We start from the raw sequence: 23428 nt of genomic DNA, 5'->3' as shown, positions 1-23428 counted from the left end.
TTCAGTGGTGTGTTTTAGTAATTATGGTCTGACTAAATGAGTAATGCAAATTGTTCGGTCGCGTAATCTATTGTCACATGCGAGCATGTACTGGGTAAATCGTGTAACAAAGTCGGTTAATGCAGCCAATGTGAAAGACCGGTAAGTGCTTGCAATTTTGCATGTTATTATTAATTCAACTCGACATAACTCTACTAAAAAGCACTTAATTAGGTACTGCCAGAATATTTGTTTGTAGATGATCGGAAATCGGCAATTTGTGATCAACTGATCATTAGTTTTAACTGGTGAGTGATAACCTTAAACGGCCGGTCGTGCCGTACGCGAACTCTGCTCGTGAACTAGTGTACGAACCTCGTAGGCCGAGGGCTGGTCGCTCTCCGCTATGCTGGTGAAGAGGTGCGCCAGGGCGCGCGACATGAGCACGGTCATGGTGTGCGTCTTGCCCGCGCTGGTCGTGCCGTACGCGAACACTGCTCGTGAACTAGTGTACGAACCTCTTAGGCCACGGGCTGGTCGCTCTCCGCTATGCTGGTGAAGAGGTGCGCCAGGGCGCGCGACATGAGCACGGTCATGGTGTGCGTCTTGCCCGCGCTGGTCGTGCCGTACGCGAACACTGCTCGTGAACTAGTGTACGAACCTCGTAGGCCGAGGGCTGGTCGCTCTCCGCTATGCTGGTGAAGAGGTGCGCCAGTGCGCGCGACATGAGCCCGGTCATAACGGTCATTGTGTGTGTCTTGCCCGCGCCGGTCCCGCCGTACGCGAACACTGCTCGTGAACTAATGTACGAACCTCGTAGGCCGAGGGCTGGTCGCTCTCAGCAATGCTGGTGAAGAGGTGCACCGGTGCGCGCGACTTGAGCCCCGTCATGGTGTGTGTCTTGCCCGCGCCGGTCGCGCCGTACGCGAACACTGCTCGTGAACTAGTGTACGAACCTCGTAGGCCGAGGGCTGGTCGCTCTCAGCAATGCTGGTGAAGAGGTGCGCCAGTGCGCGCGACTTGAGCCCCGTCATGGTGTGTGTCTTGCCCGCGCCGGTCGCGCCGTACGCGGACACTGCTCGTGAACTAGTGTACGAACCTCGTAGGCCGAGGGCTGGTCGCTCTCAGCAATGCTGGTGAAGAGGTGCGCCAGTGCGCGCGACATGAGCCCGGTCATAGTGTGCGTCTTGCCCGCGCCGGTCGCGCCGTACGCGAACACTGCTCGTGAACTAGTGTACGAATCTCGTAGGCCGAGGGCTGGTCGCTCTCAGCAATGCTGGTGAAGAGGTGCGCCAGGGCGCGCGACATGAGCCCCGTCATGGTGTGCGTGTTGCACGCGCCAGTCGCGCCGTACGCGAACACTGCTCGTGAACTAGTGTACGAACCTCGTAGGCCGAGGGCTGGTCGCTCTCAGCAATGCTGGTGAAGAGGTGCGCCAGTGCGCGCGACATGAGCCCCGTCATGGTGTGTGTCTTGCCTGCGCCAGTCGCGCCGTACGCGAACACTGCACCCGCGAACCCTTGCAACGCGCCGCCTACTAGTGGCGCGCATACTGCCTCGTACACTTCCTCCTGAAAACGAACCATGTGTAAGAATCTATGTAAATACTTAAAGTTACATGAATAATCTGACAAAGGAATCCTATTGTATTCAAATATTTCAGTTTTTGAGATTCAGGCTAAATAAAATAGTAATAGGTACCTACCACCTTAACATCTATAATTTATAACATTCTATATATGAACTGATCTTTAACAATTCCTCGATAACGTAGCCACGTTAGCCAATCTAAAACGATTATTGTGATTGATGATGGCTAATAATATAATAAAAGGATTCAAATATAGTACCCGCCCATATTTTGTTGTTTCGAAATCAATATGAGGTACCTACAAATCAATATGAGGTACGAGTAGGTGTTGTGTACAATAAAGTGATTACTCCTACTCCTACTAATAGTGTCCGACACTGCATGTACTACAACTATTAGTAAGAGGTTCAAAAAAGTATGTGCTATGTGCTTTATTGTAGGTACAAACCGTGGAAGGTAAACGTGTATTTATAAAGTTATTTTGTACTGAAGTTCCTGCTACCAAAGTAGTGCTTAATAATAATACGTTGTGAAGACTAACTCTTGACTAGAATAACTAAGAAAAGATCATGCCTCGAATTTGACAGCTCAAGTAGATGTCGCTGTATGATTCAGTACATTATTGTGCGGTATCTCTGAGTGACAAAAACTGACGTTTGACAATTCAGTTACCACAAAACATGTGGATCCGTATTGTGCTATCTACGTCGGCTTTGAACTCAATGGCACGATTTTTCTTAGACTTTACACCTCTTCCACAATCAAGACATCTTTGCTACTACTAAACTACCATGGCCCCCTTTCAGCATTCCACTAACTCGGGTTTAACCGGTTAAACCGTTGACCCAGTGTCAAATTGTACTGGTAACCATGGTAACTCCAGGTTTAACCGGTTAACCCCGGGTTAGTGGAATGGTTCAAGTGGGCCCATGAATGTTAGTTATGACTTACTTGTGTGCTATCTTCATTGAAAACCCTGTCGTAGACGTAATGCTTGTCGTTGACTCGTCGTTGGCGGAGCACATCTCGCCGGCTGTCCGACTCCTCTTCCAACACCAACATCTGTTCACAGTACGACCAAGATTAACTTATGTTATACGCTCGGAGTAATTAAAAATGGAGCCGCCATTAACAGGCGTTCCCCTCTGTCGAAAATAGGCGGCCAATGGTCAACCACATGTCAACCATATGTATGGACTGACGTTTATCTGACATAACGTACCTATAGGTACATTTGATGTGCCCCTTCCCCGCAAAAAACGGCAGACTATTTTGTACCGAAAATTTTAGACATGGCGTCTCCGTTGGTTATATCCTCTAAGGTTATACGTATATTAATTGACCTAAGGGCCCTTTAGACGATGCGAGAACTCGCATGCGAGTTTCATTACATTGCGGGTTTTGATTGGTCGGTTGAATTGGACGTAACCGTAAAATACGAGGGTCGCACTGAAATATTCGGGAATGGGACACTTAGAAATAACATAATAGAAAGAGGCATATAATTTATAAAAATGTAACTCTTTATAAAACTTTTAAGGTATATTTCATTTGGTTGTCATTTGTATTTAAGAATTACTGGCAATTTGAAAATTGTATGTCGAACATTATTTGAATTTTTGGCAAAGTGATTTTTCCGATCAAATTTTTAAACGGTTTTCAATATGCCCTCAGCGAACAAATAAAAGTTACAATGGGCTTCTGTTATTTTTTTATGAACTAGAGTTCATCGTACGCTCGTTTGCGGTTAAAATTAAATATGAAAGTCACTTTCATTTTATCCCATAGATGATCTTAAAGAAGCATGTCATTCCAAAGCGACGTCAAAAATTAAAATCGCATTTGTGCTGTTAATTAAAAAGACTGCCAAAAAAGTTGCATATCGGCAGATTTCGACATTCCTAAATATTCATATGACAACAGTAAAAAAATATTATATATATATATATATGTAAAAAAAACTTCAATTCCGTTGGCTACTCCACGAATTTCATACAAAACCACTAAGGCTCCAAAATCGCCATACAAAAAGGACTTTGGGATTATGAGCCGTGTGCATTACAGAATGATTACTTTCAAAAGAAAATTTATATGCGTGGTCAGTTTGAGATTAAGTATGCATTAAAATAAAGATTGACTGTCTAGATGCGACAGTATTCTCTATTCCCGACATTTTCAGTGCAACCCTCGTAGTCCACAATGTAACTAAAATTGCATGCGAGTTCGCGCGCCATGGAAATCAGCCCTTAAGAGACATGGACTTAACGTCACTAAAACAAAACTGTGATTGACCTAGTCACTATAGTTCGTTTTTGTTAGCATTAGAAATAAGGTAAACAATCGTGATGTGTCTTTTAATTGAAAAACACATTTTAAAAATAAGTTACGGCAAATATGTAACAATTATGAATCTAATACGATCATTTTATTCTTCTGCTTTCATAAGTAATCGTTTTTGATTTTTAAAAAGCGTTTTTCAATTAAAAGACATGTTAAGATCCCTTACCTTCTTGCAAGTTCTTTCTAATGCTAAAAAAAACGAACCATAGGCCATATACGTCCCCGTACACCGGGACCATAGAAGTAGCATCCTATAGAAGTGGTATACGCGTGCCTCCGTGAGGGACAAAACATACGCAAATGCGACACTGTGATTGGTCGAATTCATTTGTTGCCCACCAGTATCAATACTAAAAAAAAGGTGGGGAACAAATAAAATGTGAGACTGTGACAAGGACAAACAATAATAGCGCTTTCGCTGCTACTCCTACTGAAAGATACATAAGACTATCCCGTTCTGTCAGTTATCCCCACCACTCATGCCCAATCCAGTTTAATACTAGATTCATGACCGGGACATATCCCCGTTTTAAGCTTGGTGTCCCTTGATGTAGGTATACGCAAAAACGGAAATACTTAGGAATTTTTATGGTATATGAAATAATAAGTATTGATTCGTTAAACTAGATATTTGTTAGTTATGCCCTTTGATATTCTAACATTCACCTCGGTCGGAACCTAGATAAACATTTTGCCTGAGCATCATTCAAGTAAAATTGAATCACGCAGTGCAGTACGATTAAATCAAATGGAATTTTAATGTTCTACCTATTGCACTCCGCAGTAATTACAGCGGCCTTATTCTGGAATCCCGTGTGATAAAATTATATTTAAAACGCATTGATTCGAACAGACATAACTCTCGTACAAGCATAAGCAAGTCACAGATATCGAATTGATATTATATTTATCTCGAATTTTCGTTTCTGAACATCCCTTGGCTTGTGTTCGTAAACGTTTCATCAATTTTAAGTCACACGTACCGTGCTGCATTCACACGTGTCAAGGTATTCGACTTCGATTTTGACAGCTAGTGACATGGCTGTGATATAACATTACTAACACTAATAATAATTTCTCCGGTGACATCGGACTAGAGGGTAATTCGACTAGTCATGTTGTCAGAACACTATGCCCTATATAGTGATATAAATAAGTAGGTACAGTACAACTTTATAAATTTATGAGATGTGAGCATAGAGGGGATGGATAACATCACTGTCACCACAACTAATCGTAATAGGCCCCATGACCCATGACATTGCCTGTCCTGTACAGTGGCGTTCAAAAGTGCATGGATAGATGTCGACCGTAATGCCTTACGGTTGAAACATCTCTATGCACTTTTGAACGCCGGTGTACCATGTTACAATGTTGTAAAAATCGAATACGGTCCTAGAATAGTCAATGCCATTTTAGGTTTGATTGGAGTTCTGCTGTATCGGGCGGTTGGTCTGAATAACTAGAGGTTTTATGATGTTAAACGCTAGGTACCTTTTATAGGCAGGTAATACCTACTAAATACATAGGTATACATACATATTTCAAACTTGATTAACATTTCGCTGGAGCAAAAGATGTGTGATTATTTTAAAACATAAGTTCGTATCAATCTCCGAGCTTTCTTTGTTTTCATTATATTATGAAATATCAGGGAGACCGAGCTTTGCTCGGAAAACATATTAAAACTCAAAAATGCGCGTTTTCCCAGAGATACAGAGATAAGACCTAGCCAGATCGATTTATCGCCTCCGAAAACCCCCATCGGAACCGCAAATTTCATCGTAATCGTTAGAGCCGTTCCCAGGATCCCCCGAATATATATATACGAGTATATATAGGTATATAAAAGAATTGCTTGTTTAAAGGTAAATAACTATACGATATGCCCCTAGACTTTATTAATAGCAATACTTTATTTTAAAAGAGACAGTGGACAAAAGATACTGTTCAATAAAGACATTGGACTGAATTATAATACTTAAACCCATATTCGTATACCTACAAGTGTCATCAGCGTGAAATTCCAAACAAGGGGCCTTTTGTATGTAAATGTGCATGTAAATATACATAAATAAATTAAGTTTGGTTCATTATTTACGTAGGTATATTTTATATTACAGTAGTTGCAACGACTACTATCAATCATATACTATCCCAGCAAACATTTTTGGTCAATATTCCGAAAAAGGCACCTATTTTAGGTTGCACAATTTAGGGGACCAAGATGAGGCACGTCGAATCGACGTCGTGGGCACGTCGAGTCGACATAAATGGGGAAAAAACGCACGTGCCGGCGACGTATTTATTGACGGTAAATTAGTGATTACAACCATTAGGTCAACATTAGGTCATGTTTCCGACGTCGATTCGACGTCGCCACGACGTGCCGCGTAGTTGAAATGTACTAATTTGGTAATCTTTACCACCTTTAGACGTGATGGTGACATATTTTTATCCATATGATTACTCTGCGAGGCAATATTTAGATGAGACGCGATGAAGAGAAAAAGAGACACAAACATTACGCTTATATATTCTTTTCACTCAGAAACAAAATGTCTAACAAGAAAACAACTTTAAGTTGTGCAATGATAATGGCGGCCACTAAGTTATGTAAAATAATAATTTAGGCCGATTACGCAGATGAAGAACGATGAAATGTAGTGCACAGAAAATTTTTTCGTGCAGTATGTTAGGTTTACATACAAAACTATCGATGGGCTTTTGAAATATTTAAGTTTTCAACATTTTATAAAATCAAAATGCATATATTTGCTTGTAATTGAGTGTTGTAATTGAATATTTATGTGTGTGAGTATATTGACTCGATCAAAAATATTGTTTTATTTTGAATATTAGCACAATGAAGTACCGTGCGATGGCACCATTCAAGATATAACAACTTAAATTATGCAATTTAATATTAAGCATCTCGTTATAATGAAAGAAAATGGCGGCACAACCTCATGGTATTGATAGTACTTTACAAGTGATTTTAACTATATGGTCGCAATTTGGTATCTATTTTAAGTAACATTTACCTAAAATTAGTAGCTAAATCGACATAAAATCGACGACCTAAAGGTCTCCGTAAAAGAAATAATGACGTCGCAAATACACCTATAATATCTTATTAGTACATTTGACCTATTGGTCAAACTTTGCAGTTAATTTTACCTAATATTTCGACTTTTTTTCAACCATTAAGTCCCTGACTTCATGGTCCCCGTATAAGAAATAATTACGTCGCATATACACCTAACATGCCTTATTAGTACATTTGACCTATTGGTCAGGGTTCGAAGTTAATTTTACCTAATATTTCGACTGATTTTCAACCATTAAGTCCCTGACTTCATGGTCTCCGTATAAGAAATAATTACGTCGCATATACACCTAAAATGCCTTATTAGTAAAATTGACCTATTGGTCAGGGTACGAAGTTAATTTTACCTAGTAATTCGACTTATTTTCAACCATTAAGTCCGTGACTTCATAGTCCCCGTATAAGTAATAATTACGTCGCAAATACACCTAAAATACCTTATTAGTAGATTTGACCTATTGGTCAGGGTTTAAGGTTAATTTTACCTAATATTTCGCCTTATTTTCAACCCCTAAGTCCCTGACTTCAAGGTGTATTTATGAAGTGAAATTTACGTTTTATTGTCCCTATATTTTGACTTGGAAGTAAAAGTGTACAATACGTAAAATAATTGGTGACTTAGGACGTAATTTTTACTTAAATTGGTAAAATCTTCTCCGAGCCTAGGAAAAAATACTTAAAATGTTTGCTGGAATCCTTTTAACTCGTCCTAACCTCACACTCACAACCATATTTGTTAGAAAGCGAGACAAACAACGAAATTACATTTATCTTATTGCTTTAAAACATGCGACCTTGGTCTCTGGCCATCAACGATTATTACGTGACTGGGTCAAATTATAATTGTTAGCGACTATTTAACGCGGTGCCCGCGGTGGTATACCTACCTACTAATTTAAGTAATTCTCCATTTTAAATTCCACCGACTAAAAATTATAAGAGCGCCATCCGGTAGGTAAATAAAATCTATCTAAGGCGCATCGCTGATGTATCACAGATCCTTTTCAGTAAACTGAAAACCACAGGAAACCGTTCTGGAGATAATTTAAATCTGAATCTACTACTTACCAATTTTAAGACATAGCCATAAATTAATGTTTAAGTAGGTACCTAATTACACTACTATTAACGTATTATTACTTACAGTCTTATTTCTAAAGATTTCCATTTTTTTTAGTATAGGTTTTTTTTATAATTTCGACTGTGCCAATTAGGTACACGTCACTTATCATAATTGTATAACAATAACATCTAAATAATTATACTTAATTAGCACGCGAAAATAAAGGTTTACCTACACCTATATTGTGCTCTTTATTTACTCAAGTAGAAATAAGATGATAAAGTACCCATTATTCCACTAATTACTTACTCTTAGCTTTATAACTTATAAGTAATTGTCATTAATTCTACTATTTGTGGCCAAACCTGTAGCTAGAGGTATAGATATACCTACAATCAATGGCGTGACGCAAGCTGCCAACACATGCAGTGCCTCTGGCGTGCATTTTCATTAGTATAGGTATAGCTATGTACATACTTCAGACTTAGCATGCTCAAATACGAGTATGTAGTCAAGTCAGTAAATGGTATATAATAGCACAGAATAAATAATAGTACTACCGTACAGAAAGGAAGCTTCCTACAAAACCGAAGTTTGACAGCGGTTCAGGATCGAATCATGCTATCCCTTTTTAATACATGACACTATCCCTTTCGGCTATTTGGGTTGTCAAAATTCAAGTGATTATCTTATCTGTGGTCGTGCACGCAAAAGGAAGAGTCAAGTGGTGCCAACCCTAAAAATTGCTCGGAGCAATGCTGAGCCGAGCGGAGCCGAGTTTGGCCGAAGTCAGGAGATTCGCACCCCTGATAATAGTTTTGACTTAGAAACTTCTCTTACATAACTTTAAGCCGTTACGTGAGCAGATACCTAAGGTTAACTATCGGCTATCGGTCAAACAGACAAACATAGATGCATGTTTCAGAATGCATTGTTTTTTTGTTTGTATTAATAGGATTTAATGCGTATTATTTACTAACAGCTGACAAAATCAACATTGCACACATGGTCGGGAAAAGTAAAAAAATCTTTCAATTCGTCATGGTGTGAAATGAATGCATTTCGAACAGTTCAAACTTGGATCATACACTGTCATGGCCCACCGATTACTTGCTAAAAGCGTCTTAACTCCGAAATAATAAGGTTTAAAGTCAAATATAAAAGGAACTAAGTTTACCTTATCGCTGACCACGTGAACGATGCGGGGACCTTCATCTGGGCGCAGCGGTCGCACGCGTACCGCCACCTGCAGGTCAAGGTCGTTAGTTATCTGATAACTAGGGCGGAACTTTATCTTACAAGAATGCAGTGACAGCGACACATAAATATGACCACTGGTAGACCTTATGTCGTTGTAATAAGGATATAGATCAGTTAACAGTATCGTCAATGATGGATGATGAAGGAGTGATTGTAAGTTGACACTCTTCAGTATGTGATCATCTTTTTGCCTGCCGTTTGTGAAGGTTTTATTGAATGTACTTATGCCGGCTACACACGTAACTGTAAATCGTAGCGATTAATCTGTGCAGTCCGATTTGGGCAGTTTTATCTACTGTGTTTATGACAAATCGTTGTCGATTATCGTAACGATTTATCATACACACGGTAGATAAAACTGCGAAAATCGGACTACACAGTTTAATCGCTACGATTTATAGTTAATGTGTGTATCCGGGGTTAGGTACTGAACTTTGTCAAGAACTACACAAGGTCAATATGGGTAATTTCTTCATAGTTAGAGTCTATTCCGTCCACTAACGTTCTTCTTCTTCTTCCTCAGCGAGTATGCGCCCACTGTTGGGCATACGCCTCTCCAAATCTCCTCCAAGCAGCCCTATTTGCTGCTTCTCTCCTCCAGAGACGTTATTCCACCACCGTTACTCCACTAAAGTTATTCTCGAACAACGAAAAACATTGATAATTTCATCGATAAAGCAGCGATTGCTCTTAGTTTCAGCAATCAAAAGCAAATGGTTTTTTCTTACGATTGAAAATCAAACGAATATACGCTCGTGGACGGAATAGTCCCTATGACGGAATTAGCGACATTGACCTTATAGCAGCAAAATGTGTAGGTACAGTTTACGTAGCGGCACTCAAAGTTTTATTGCAACAACGGGAGGTCAAAGCTAATTATAAATTGTAGGTGAAAACAAACAGTTGTTGATACCGTCCTATAGTTAGAACCAATGCACTTAAGTAGGCACCTCTATTGCAACTATAATTGGCATTATTGCCTATACCTACTATAAGCATTTTCGCTACAAACCAGGAAAACCGTGGTGTCAGGTCTAGCGCTAGGGTAAGTATATAGTTTTCAAGAAATTATTGGATAAATATTATTTCTAGATTTTATCTCTACTCACCCCGCTACCTCTATTCACCCTGGTTGACGGTACTTACATCAAAACCACTCAGATATTATATCTGTTCGGCCATTTGAGATCAAGAAATAGCCAGCTACAACTGGTATTCCATGGATGGCATGGACATGATAGTATTCCATAAATATAATACCATAAAAATACACATAATATTGATATGACATCTATGTAGGTATTCATTCTTGATAATAATTATTATATGTATGGTCATGTTATTATGTAACATCAAACAACATGACCATTTACTTATCGTGATCTCTTGACTTGACAGTGAAGTCATACGTATGTTGTATTGTATGTGTATACGAGTACCTATTTATATATGTAGGCAATTAATTAGTTCAGAAAATAAAGAATGGGTGTGTGCCTACAGAATAGGTATTAATCCACATCGTCTTACAGCGTAGACGTGATTTACAGTAGATTATTTGAAATAGGTAAAGTACCTAATAATTAGGGTTGCCAACCGTACTATATTATATAGTATTGTACTATATTTTGGCTCTCTGTACTATATACTTTTGGAAAAATATATAGTACGCTAAAATACTATATTTCCGATTAAACGTACCTATATTAGTACACTCATGTTTAGTTTTTTATCTAAAAGTTAAATATTTTTCTATTTTTTTTAAATGTACTATATTTTTGATGCCTTATTCTGGAAAATACTATATTCCACCAAAAAAAAAGTTGGCAACCCTACTAATAATACTCTTTATACTAATTCGTAGAAAAAGTCCTCTTGCTTTTGCAACGGTTGCTAATGGATGAGGTCATTTGGCTCACTTGATTTTTATCAGTTATCACTTACTTATCACCTCTTTTGTCGCTTTTATCAAACATATTCCCAATATAGAATGTTTACCAGAACATCCAAGGGTTTTTGAGGCTTCAGTGGGTGTATGTAACATGAAGGCAAACAAATTAAAGAACCTGACTCTACTGCTATTACTTAGAGTTTAACCAATCTAATTCTTCACAGGATCTGCAGTGACAGAGTGTGGCAGTGTCACCATACACGTCATATTTAAAGGGATCCTTTGAAAATATGACGTTCATAGAGGCCCACACTTTGTCACATTAAAGTTTGTGCAGAGTTATCTAAGTCGGACGTTTTAACTAACCGAACATTCTGTCTTACTCGATTATAAGTAGAGCATCATCATCATCAGCATTCATCATCATCATCATCATCAGCCTACTCTCGTCCACTGCTGGACATAGGCCTCTCCTATTGCACGCCATTGAGCACGATTTGCGGCAACTCTGATCCAGCTCTTGCCAGCCGCCTTGCGAAGGTCATCGCTCCATCTAGTCTGAGGGCGTCCTACGCTACGTTTGCCGATGCGCGGTCTCCACTCGAGAACTCGTCTACCACAACGATTATCGGTTCTACGGCTAATATGACCGGCCCACTGCCACTTCAGCTTGCTAATCCGGTGGGCTATGTCGACGACTTTAGTTCTCTGACGGATGACTTCATTTCGAATACGAACCCTCAGAGAGACTCCGAGCATATAGCCCTTTCCATAGCTCGCTGAGCGACTTTGAATTTATGGACCAGTCCTACCGAGAGTGTCCACGTTACGGCTCCGTATGTCATCATCACGGGTAGGACGCACTGATTGAAGACTTTTGTCTTCAGACTCTGTGAGATTGATGACGTGAAGACTCGACGCAGCTTCCCATATGCTGCCCAGCCCAGCTGTATCCTTCTATTCGACTCTTTCTCTAATAAGTAGAACATCCCTCTACATATATGAATGTAGGTTCTTATATATTCTACAGTTGTTAATACCTATGTACATTATTAGGTGAAAAACTGGTATACGGACGGATAGGTACCAAGTACCAATAGCACAGCAGCTTCAATTTTTAGGGTTCCGTACCCAAAGGGTAAAACGGGACCCTATTACTAAGACTTCGCTGTCCGTCCGTCCGTCCGTCTCTCCGTCCGTCCGTCCGTCCGTCCGTCCAGCTGTCTGTCACCAGGCTGTATCTCACGAACCGTGATAGCTAGACAGTTGAAATTTTCACAGATGATGTATTTCTGTTGCCGCTATAACAACAAATACTAAAAACAAAATAAAATAAAGATTAAAATGGGGCTCCCATACAACAAACGTGATTTTTGACCAAAGTTAAGCAACGTCGGGAGTGGTCAGTACTTGGATGGGTGACCGTTTTTTTTTGTTTTTTTTTTTGCATCATGGTACGGAACCCTTCGTGCGCGAGTCCGACTCGCACTTGCCCGATTTTTTCCTATTAGGGTAACCAGGCCACCACAGATGGAGAATGTATATGACTTTGTCGTGGTCTTTACTGACAATGCAATTGAGTTGATCGGTCACACCGTGGAATGATGACAGCTGTTTGTTTAGAATGTGTTTGCATATTATATATTATAATGTAGATAATATCTACTAGATATACTTAGTACAGTGTCAGTGTTAATAGTTAGTTGCCTTAAACCTTATTTTAAGGCACGATAACCGCTATTATAAGTATTTAGGCTATTCCATTTGCCATCCATTATAGGTGTTCAGGCTATACTAGTCGCTTTTCGGTGAAGAATAACGTCGTGAGGAAACCGGACTAATCCCAATAATACCTAGTTTCCCCTCGGGGTTGGAAGGTAAGATTGCAGTCGCTTTCGTAAAAACAAGTGCCTACTTCAAGTCTTGGGATTAGCTGCTAAGCGGACCCCAGACTCCCATGAGCCGTGGCAAAATCCCGGGATAACGCGAGGAAGAAGTGATTAAAACTGCTCTCACCATCAGCTTCTCCTCAGTGGCGGTGGGCACCCCGCCGCGGCTCTCCGGCGTCGTCACGTTGGTCTGCGTCATGGCATCACCTGTTGTTCCACTCCTGGTCACTCCCGGCCACCGCACTACACTCGCACTCGCCTACTAACAGTTTACACACTTAACGATCCTTTCAAAATATTTTATTAAGACATCATCAATCATCTTTCAAATGTAACGTATTACGTTGACACGTAACGAATTAAATTGGAACCAATTTGACATGATAATTGTGGCGCGCGGTCTGCGCCCCGCGACCTCACGTGGACTGGCGGTGCTTCAAAATATAGCCTTCGTTTAGGGCGGTTGCTGGGTAACAGCTAACACCACAAATAAAAATTTCATGCGCACGGTGGCCCTCTCTAATTGCCTCCCGATTTTGATCCTACAGTCAGCTTCTAGTCATCTCCGTTGTTTCTTCTGTCATTTCAAGTAGGTAACGATAAAACCACTACAACTACTGACTTGACTGTCAGCTTCGGAAGATTTCGTCTCTCAACCCCTAATTTGGGCGGTTAGTTCCGTCAGCAGCAAACGCTTGTATTACGTTTAACGAGTATACGATTGAACTCTATATTCGAAACAACTATGCATAATCGAAGGCACACTTGTACTGGTTCTTTTGATACAAAACCTGACTTACGCTAGGAATATCAGATAAGCCAACATTTATTCATACATATTTACAGATGGTTTCAATACCATATGCCTTGTTATTTTATCTTGCGGAACAAAATATAGTAGCTGTTATAATACAACTCGTAGGCGTGTTTTAAAAATAGTAAAAAATACGGACCAAATTACTAAGTTTTATTCTATAGTTTAGTTTAATTCTAGAACTAAAATAGGATTTAGCGTATCGTAAAAGGTCTTCCTCTTCTACTTTAATTTTAACCAAGTCACACGCCAAGTCGTACCCTGGAACAGTTTATCTGGTATTTAAATGTTTCGTAGAGGCGTAACGACAATGTATCGTGATTAGCGCTGATGGCTCCTCTACACGATAGGCCAAGCGATATTGCTATCTCATTCTACCGCATGGCTGCGTTCCTTGGAGTAACCGGCGCTGGCCCATCGTGTAGAGGAGCCATGAATGGCTTTACCATGCACTCCATTGCTAGAAACCAGGAAACCACCACAATACTGAGAGCTGTGCTACGAAATGCTACGCCGTAACCCGTAGCAAGTGAATGCCGTATGTAACGCTACGTGCGCTCAGCATGCGTCATACGCAGTGGAAACCAGATAAAGATTGCATTTACTGAACTAAAACACTATTATTTTATTGTGTGCTAAAACCAGATAAATTAAGTGTAATTATTATTTAAGACTATGCTACTTTTCTTACCAACCAACATATCTTTATAATTTCAAATATTAATGATCTGTATTAATAAGATTTTATGGATAGGTTACCTAATAATATTTACATGTGAGAATTAAACGCATATATCAACATTATACAAAATTTATTTATAAACATGACATTAATAATTTTCCACACATTGATTTTGGAATGGTCTGAGCTTCAATAAACCTGCAATCTACTGCTAATAAACATAATAATAGCAATTACCTTCTGTCATGTTTTCCCTTGGGCAGTAGACTCGAGGTTAACTAACTTGTTATACAGTGCCCGGAGCAAACAGTTTAACACCTCTGTCAAACAGTTTGAATAAATACCGAGAAGGCTTCATGTCAATTGTGTTCATGTGTTCATCTTCAAACTTGTGTCCTGGATACTTAATGGTTAAGTGTCCAGACACATCAGCACTCAAGCCTGATACGAGGTTCCTGACTTCCAGAATTGTATGGGCTGTGTGGCAAAGGAGATTCGCCATTACATGAGTCACGTCATCTTCATGTGCTACATTACAGTGAAATAAAACAAATGAAGCTATGCTACCTCTGTTTAAATGTATTAATTGATTGCAAAACTTGTTGACATCTCTAAGACTGTACTGCATGTCAAACAAATGAGAAACGCCATCCAAAATAATATGGACTACATTGTTATTCAGCTTCAAATTTTGTACAATTTGATTTATAGAAGAAAATATATTTTCTAGTGATTTTTCTTCATTGGCCATCAAAAGGTTAACAAGTTCCTCGTCTAGTTTTAAAAAATGTACAAGGCCAGCATCTATGTGCCTTTGTAAGTTATAATTCATTTTTAGTCCTACATTTTGATAATGGAGAAGAGAATTATGAGTAGCTATGAACAGGACGGCCTGTTTATTTTTAATGCAGTGACCAAGTATGCAGCTAGTAATAAATGAACTATCACACCCATTGATTTCCTTAGCAACAAGCACTCTGTTGGTCGTATTCTTATCCAGCTGGAGACTTGATATAATATCTGATGCCATTCTTTCTGCAACAATTATATAAACAAATATTACATAAACAGATATAACCCTTAAAGATATATGTAACACTATTTAACGTAATTATTACTGTCAACGATAAGGTACGCGCCTGCGGATGTTATTCATTCGTAACTCGCGCTCGCGACCTCGTCGTACAGCAGTCTCTAAATTTGTACTGGAACATAATGTCGCGAAATTGAAGTTTTGTTAGCTAAGTGTTTTGCTATTTGTGATAAATGTATATCGGACGATTTGAATATTTAAAGCACAATTTCATTCTTTAAATAGCCATGGAAACGTGTTGATATGCGGTTGAACTTCTAATTAGATTTCAATAATTCCCAATTGGATATCGAGTACAGAACGAAATTCTGGGATTTCTTGCGGGAAATATATAAACGGTACATTGATAAATAAGGTGAATAGTGTGACTTATAATTAATTGTGATACTGGATTATTATATATATATATCTATAGAATGTGAATCGTGTTCGATTTTGAAATCGTAATTTGGATGTTTAACTTGTGAGTACTTACTATGATTAAATCAGGAAATAAGTAATAAAAGCCTGTCGCAATCTTAGGAAAGTATAAAAGAACTTATAAAACTCTACTTTTCAGCTACAATCTAAAATAATTAATTAAATCTCTTATTTTGATTTTGGTCAATATATTTCAGGTTAGGTATGTTCAAAAGTTGAAACTGAGAATGTAGGTAATATGATAGTAATTGAAAATATTACAAAACAGTGTGAAATGAATTGATAGTTATAATTACTAATTCAATTTTCATTAAAAAGAGTTTAATCAAACTTGGTGCAGACTATTGTAAATTAAAACGCCGAGATGGTTATTTTCAAATACGTTTTTACATGTTAATATTATGGTTTCTGAACAAAATAACTAGAACAAGATGGAGCTGTCAGTCTGTCACGTCACTGTCATGTGCAAGGCCGGCCTATGGGCCGCGGCCGGCCCAATTCACTCGTGCTTTGGGCTTTACAAACGGCGCGATTTAGGAAACATTGTTGACTAAGCCTGGCCCAGACGTACGGTTGCCAGATCGAAAGACGCTATTATCGGGAAACAAGAGAAATTTTTCGGGATTTTGTGACTTAAGTCGGGAAAAAAACATTCAAATTAAAGTAATTGTATTAAAAACAACGATATTTTACATTATTGGCACTACGTCAGCTCGCTCGCTCGAAGACAGTTCGGAGCATGAAATTATTGTTTTAAAACGTGAAGCTGTTTTTCGGGACAGTTTACATTTTGTCGGGAATCGGGAACACATGCTAAAAATTGGGAGAATCACGCCAAATCCCGACCATCTGGCAACCCTACCCAGACGGGAACAATTTTACGCTAATCTGATTAAATTGTCTGATCTAATCAGGGCTGTGGTGGTTGTATCGAATTAATATAACATGCGATCATTGTTGTAATGTGTATGGAGCCCTTTAACCGTGCCATAGCCTAGGTCAAAGGCCTAGGTCAAGGAGGAAGGTCACATGATCTTTGACTTCTCTTTCGCACTTACTGATAATCAGGAAAGCGTGAACAGCGACAGTAGACATCCTACTACCCTTGAACAGCTGTGCGCATGACATGTGACTGTCAAACTGTCACTGTCAATGTCAACTCAATGTCAGGTCAGTTGATAATGTGATAATCCACTCGGCTCTGCACGCTTTCCTGCATTTTAGTTATAGTATTTATCGAATTAATTATGTGGCTAAAGATATGGAAGTGAAAAATAAAACATTACACAACTCATCATCAAGACTGCCCTGAATCGGAACATTAGCCATAAATCCGTATGATACTCGCGCGCTTGTTTGCCTGATAAGAAATTCAAATGTAAGTGTAGCACGCGTTTGCCGCTTTCAGTTTTGCCCTGAATTAAATAATTATGTTGGCAATTAATTTGGTTTCATTGAATATACACCGAAATGAATGAGCACCGACATGGCCCAGGAAGCATAAGCCACTCTATCTCCAGCAATTGGCACAAATATTGAATTCCTTAGATAGTAATTAAAATTTGCACATTTTTTTAAGTTATTGTCTTAATAATGACCTCGAAGAATATGAAACATGATACCTTTAAATATTTTTTTAGAATAATGTCTCCAGACCCAGTCAAAGTTTCACGATGGTATTTCGGAGGTTTGGCTTCAGCGGGGGCAGCCAGCATCACTCACCCGCTGGACTTGCTCAAAGTACAAATGCAAACACAAAAAGGGAAATCAGATTCCTTACTCAAACTCACTGGAAATGTTTTAAAGAAACAAGGTAAGTTCCTTTAGTCTATTTAACCACTCTAATCTCATGGTTTGATATCAGGTCAGCCAATACATGACCTTTTGTACAACTCATTAAATAACAATTTTTAATAAAAGCAAAGATAAAATTAGAAAAATATATAGAAATGAGTAGGTATTAGATAAATTTTTAAGCCCTAGAAAAACTCAGATATGTGAATTTGGCTATTGACTTAATGTCAGTAACGCCTTTATGCGTTAGACTCGTTAGAGGGAGCAAGTGATATTGCTATCTCATTCTACCGCATGGCTGCATCCCTTGGAGTGACCGGCGTTGGCCCATCGTGTAAAGGAGCCATTACCAGTGGTAAACTGGTAAAACATATTCCCAGTAGTTACCACCAAACGAACCAAACCCATTGATCACTGAAGTCCACAATTAATTAAATGTACTACAAATCTATTTCATTTGTTTACAGGTATTATGGGCCTATACTCCGGCATATCAGCCTCAATCACACGCCAGCTTAGTTACTCCTCGGCCCGTTTTGGAATATATGAAGTTTCTAAACAGTACTTTGCATCAAAAGATGTAAGTTATTTTATTGTCTGATGAATGATTATTCATTTTAATTATAAAGCTATATAAAAATCGTAATAACTAGTGCCTAAGCCAATTAATATATTATAATTTAAATTAGTTGCTCCTATGAGCCATAGCAAAAAGCCGGGACAAATTATGAAATTGTGCTATAAGCTAAGATTATGCTGAATAAGCATCTTGAACCATGACACCTACTTTTTTGTAGAGCTATAAGAGCATGTCATATATTTATGCGCGCCTCAACGAAATACATAATTGCAGGTGCCTATATCTACTGTCCATAATACTATTAATAAACCATTTGTAAATCTTATTTTGCTATAATAGTCTTCTAGGTTCACCTCCTGTGTCATTGCATGCAAGTAGTAGGTATAGTCTTACGATCTGTTTGTTTATTGTTAAGTAAAACCGTGTCATCCAGATGCGTAACAAAGGCGCGTTATCGGAGAGCGCACCTACGCTGGTTTTTTGAGCGTTGGACTAGCCCGCGCCAATTAGAATAATTAAGACCGTTTTTTGCAGGGATTAGCAGTTCGGGGCCACTCCCAAATCGTCAGACTAAGTTTACATAATTGACAAATATTGAATGACGCTTATGTTTCAGGGCAGTGCGTTACCTTTCTACATGTCTGCATTCCTAGCTGGGCTGGGAGGATTGGCGGGAGGTCTTGTAGGAAATCCCGCCGATTTAGTCAACGTTCGCATGCAAAATGACGTCAAACTGCCTAAGGATAATAGACGAAAGTAAGTAATTCATCTAAATTTTACGTAAGTAATATGTTTGTCTTCTCGTCTTAATTAGTTGCTGTTTGTAACAGTAGTATGGCCTTTATAATCCATTAACGATACAGACTGAAACTATGAAACATCCTACTTTTTTACAGTTACAAAAATGTGTTCCACGGGATGTATTCCGTGGTCCGGAAAGAGGGAGTGATGCAGCTGTGGGCCGGCGCCAGCATGAACTGCAGCCGAGCAGTGCTGATGACCATCGGCCAGCTCTCCTTCTACGACCAGATCAAACAATTGCTTCTCTCCACTCCGTACTTCGGGGACAATGTCGTCACGCATGTCACATCCAGTCTTTGCGCTGTAAGTATATTCGCGCGTATTCTGTCGTAATTACGTTATATAATACGTACCTAGTTACATAATCTATGAGGCCAACAACGCGATCTACTAATAATTAACTAATACTAATAACTAATATTTATTAATTACTAATATTTATTGTTAATTAGCGGTTACACTTTTTTGCACTAATTTCTGGTCCTGAGGAGTGAGGAAAAATTTGAACCTGAGGTTTTTATTACTGATTGTAATCTAGAGGACGAATCATCAACTTAGTCTATTTTTCGAATAACGCCGATATCTACCTCTTTATTTTGTTGTGTATCCTTGTAAAAGATATTTTTTTAATATACTAAACAGCTTGAATAAAAACTTTAGTCTTTATAAATTCTAAAACATCATCAAATTAGTAACATTCTTCAATATTCTACTACTACATTTGCATACATTTTAGATAAGAAACGATAACGTAATCTCGCAGTCTGAAATAAACTTGTTACATGTGTTATGTTTACATTTCAGGGTGGTATAGCAACAACGCTAACACAGCCGGTCGACGTGCTCAAAACAAGGGCAATGAACGCGAAACACGGAGAAGTGAAAGGTCTGTTAAGCCTCATAGCTAACACGGCCAAGGAGGGACCCATAGCGTTCTATAAAGGGTACATTCCAGCGTTTGCGCGACTCGCGCCTCACACCATTCTGACATTCGTGTTCTTAGAACAGCTTAGAATAAACTTTGGTTTTGTCAAAGGGAATTAGGTTTAATTAGTAAATGTTGAGACGTAGACAATTTTACAGTCTGGTCCGGGAGATCCTTTTGATAGAGTCAACTGTGGACGAATATGTTGAAATGCATTGGTGTTTTGATATAGGTTCCTGAATTTTTCAATAAAACATTGCATATGTGATGGCTGCGATAGTGCCACATGGGTACGATTTCACAATAAAAAGTGAACATTAGAACTCCTCTGAAATATTACGGCAAAGATAAACTGCATTTCTAAATATTTACAGTTGAAACTTCCAAGACTACAGGCTGTTATTCCTAGATCTTGTAGATACATTTTAGAAGCATTTAGAGACATGAAAAATAAAAATAAAACAGACTATTTTTAATGATGGGTAAGGGTAAACTATTGTATCCGAGTTTCAATAGAAAATAGAAACCGTAACTTATGAACGAACGAATCGAGAAAAAAGTACCTATTTTAAAGTTCAAACTAAAGTAAGTAGCCAGATTGTTTCCAGTTAATCTATTTATTCATACCTATTTATTTATTCCGTACTTACCTAGTTCTTTTTCTTACTTTTTTAGCTAGTCTTCCCGACGTACCCATATTTGCTCAAAATCGAACCAAATACTTTATTTTTATGATAATGCTTACCATGTAACAACATATGTACCTATAAATCGAATGTACAATTAGGTAAGTATTTTAAGGATAATTCAAATGTTTCTATTTTATTTATTTCAGCATAAGTACCTACACTAAAACATACTATTCACTTATAAATCGCCTATATTATTTTTATATACCTTTACCTTACATATATACAAGATAAATAAACACGGACGAGTTATGCCCGTTTAGTTACTTCCATACAAGTGTCATCCATCACAAGTGTTTAATATATCTCTAATATATCCTGCCGGTAGCCGTACATAAACTATCTATACTTTATACAAATAACACTGTTAACTGACCATAAGTAGACCTTATGTCTTTGGAATAAGGCTGACTGTCAGTTAACAATGTGGACGGCGGTACCTGCCAATCTATGTCGCAAATATCCTGCCTTTATGTTTTAGTCAAAGTTAGCAGTTATAAAAAGAGATATTTATTTATAAGGAAATTGTATAATTTTACTTATGGTAGCCCTTGTGAATAATAACTCTATAAGATGCTATATAATATATATCACAACTAGAGATGCACCGGATATCCGGTTACTATCCGGCCATTATTTTACTATCCGGTCGGATACCGGATAGTGACCTACTATGGCCGGATACCGGATAGCAACATTGCTTGATTTCGGACTAAACCTATTGGATTTAAGAAACAGACACGGTCATAGTCGTACCTGTTTATTATTTTGAAACAATTAAAATTTAATCATTCCACTGACTTGCACGCGCACACATTTCGTACCTAGAAATGAGTCCGCGCGAACGTTTACTAGGAAACAGGTCAAACATGCAAAATGCGCACCTGGAAAACCGAAATGTAGGTACCTATAGTTCCGCGGGCCGAATATCCGGTATCCGGCCAATCAACTATCCGTTGCATCTCTAATCACAACAATAATGTATGTTATACTATATACCCATGTAATGTATTACTTAAAGAACGTCACTTTGCTAGGGTACTTAGTTCGAACTATACCAAACGCACGAAGTTACCTACAGCTCTGTCAAACGGGGGAAAACTGCAGTATAAACCCGTTCATTTGCGATATTTACTTTTCTAAAAATGGCCCTCGTGATAACGAAAATTGATTTTCTATTGTTTAGTCTACACTGTGTTTGTGTTGCACAACAACTTGTTGCCAGTTTTACCGTATTTTGTAGGGTTACCTATAACCTATAATAGTATAGATGTGAGATACAAGTTTGACTTTTAAAATAACACTTGTACAGTCTGTGCTATCAAAATCGCTGCTAACTTAGCTTGGTCTAACTCTATATTAGGTAGGTACATACAGAATCGCTTCTTAAATTCCGTTACCAATATAAGGTTCCTAGATTAGGGTTAGGGTATGGGTTTATTTTTTGGCTAATTTCCAAAATTTAAATTAAGAGTTGCTAACGACTATTGTTAACAAACACGGACAGGCTTCTGCAACTCTACGATTGGCTATTTTGCGTGAGAGACTAGTGCTAACCACTATTATAAAAGTTGTATGTGTGTTTTATTTAGTTCACTAAAATGTGTGCAGTCGCAAAAGGAAATAATCTATAGAATCAATCGTCACGGTCTGTAATTATTTGCACAGTGACACATTTTGATTAGTTTTCGTGCACATGACTTAGGCATTTTATTAGTTTGACGTTAGTTTTGAGTTACTCATGTTACCACATAGTCTGTGTGGACAGAGAAAAGTCAGAATGTATCAGAACACACACATTTCACGATTCTTCTCTTCCGCACAGACTGTAACAAATTTTTGCGTTATATTTTTTATTATCTTATAATAGTGTAGGTAAACTGAAAACCACGAGACGCAATAAGGTACATAGGTACAAAATGTGCCGAATGACCCAGGCCTACAATCTTATCAGATAATAAAAACATTGACGCAAAACAAATGGGTTATGGTGATACATTAAAAGTAATAGGGATTCAAGTTCATTCCTGCAGGTCATTTCATACTTGTAAGTGCCTAAATATTTTTATGTTAGTTAATCATGTTTATGTCGAATGTTTGTAACTTATTTTTGTTATCATGTTGGTATACATTTATTTTGAAGTTGTTTTATAAAAACACATCTAAGAATAATATTATTAAGTCGTAAGAATATTTTGATTCCATTGTCTGTTGTTACTGAAAACTTAAAAAGTTTAGCTGATATATGTTGAAATATATGTGTAATGATCATAAAAGTATTTCATTTCTAAACTGTAATTTAATCGCTTCCGAGTTCTGAAGAATTCCAGCTATGTCATCAGGATCAGTTTAATCGAATTTATGTCTCACAACAGCTTTGTGAGACATACTAACATTGAATAATTTTACGGTTTAGACTCACTTGTTTTTAGTCACTCGCGCGACATGTTTCGGAGAGCCTAGTTCTCCTTTCTCAAGCACAAGCAAACAAGTGAGTCTAAAGCGTAAAAT

The 23428-nt window shown here is 38.4% G+C and overlaps 3 protein-coding genes across 6 annotated transcripts in view; 1 reads left to right on the top strand and 2 right to left on the bottom strand.

Annotated features, from left to right (window-relative positions):
- Positions 1-13681, bottom strand: part of LOC134667249 (kinesin-like protein KIF19) — a 33732-nt gene extending 20051 nt beyond the window's left edge. Inside the window, exons 1-4 of one of the 3 annotated variants that reach the window (XM_063524578.1) lie at positions 13247-13681; positions 9260-9328; positions 2522-2632; positions 1365-1550 (exon numbers count right to left, since the gene is read on the bottom strand). In XM_063524578.1, coding sequence (XP_063380648.1) covers positions 1365-1550; positions 2522-2632; positions 9260-9328; positions 13247-13318 — 438 coding nt within the window. In that variant the 5' untranslated portion in view covers positions 13319-13681. Of the gene's footprint in view, positions 1-354; positions 472-792; positions 906-1364; positions 1551-2521; positions 2633-9259; positions 9329-13246 lie in introns of those variants that run through there. The other 2 variants (XM_063524580.1, XM_063524579.1) reach the window with 2 other exon arrangements.
- On the top strand, positions 71-23193 carry LOC134667267 (mitochondrial dicarboxylate carrier). 2 transcript variants are annotated; one of them, XM_063524605.1, is made up of 6 exons: positions 71-141; positions 17769-17941; positions 18390-18502; positions 19119-19258; positions 19399-19606; positions 20108-23193. In XM_063524605.1, the coding sequence occupies exons 1-6, from the start codon at positions 86-88 to the stop codon at positions 20345-20347; spliced, it is 930 nt and encodes a 309-aa protein (XP_063380675.1). In that variant the 5' UTR covers positions 71-85; the 3' UTR covers positions 20348-23193. The 2 variants fall into 2 exon arrangements, with proteins under 2 accessions (XP_063380675.1, XP_063380676.1); XM_063524606.1 differs by lacking the exon at positions 71-141 and adding an exon at positions 17358-17506.
- Positions 14729-16348, bottom strand: LOC134667270 (uncharacterized). Its single transcript, XM_063524609.1, has 2 exons — positions 16184-16348; positions 14729-15650 (listed from the first exon to the last, which is right to left on the bottom strand). The coding sequence occupies exon 2, from the start codon at positions 15643-15645 to the stop codon at positions 14902-14904; it is 744 nt and encodes a 247-aa protein (XP_063380679.1). The 5' UTR covers positions 15646-15650; positions 16184-16348; the 3' UTR covers positions 14729-14901.
- Positions 23194-23428: the final 235 nt, after the last annotated feature.

This window comes from Cydia fagiglandana, chromosome 9 (assembly GCF_963556715.1).
Source record: "Cydia fagiglandana chromosome 9, ilCydFagi1.1, whole genome shotgun sequence".
Classification (NCBI taxonomy): domain Eukaryota; kingdom Metazoa; phylum Arthropoda; class Insecta; order Lepidoptera; family Tortricidae; genus Cydia; species Cydia fagiglandana.
Note: the sequence above shows the minus strand (reverse complement) of the source record. Positions and strands in the feature narration are given on the sequence as shown.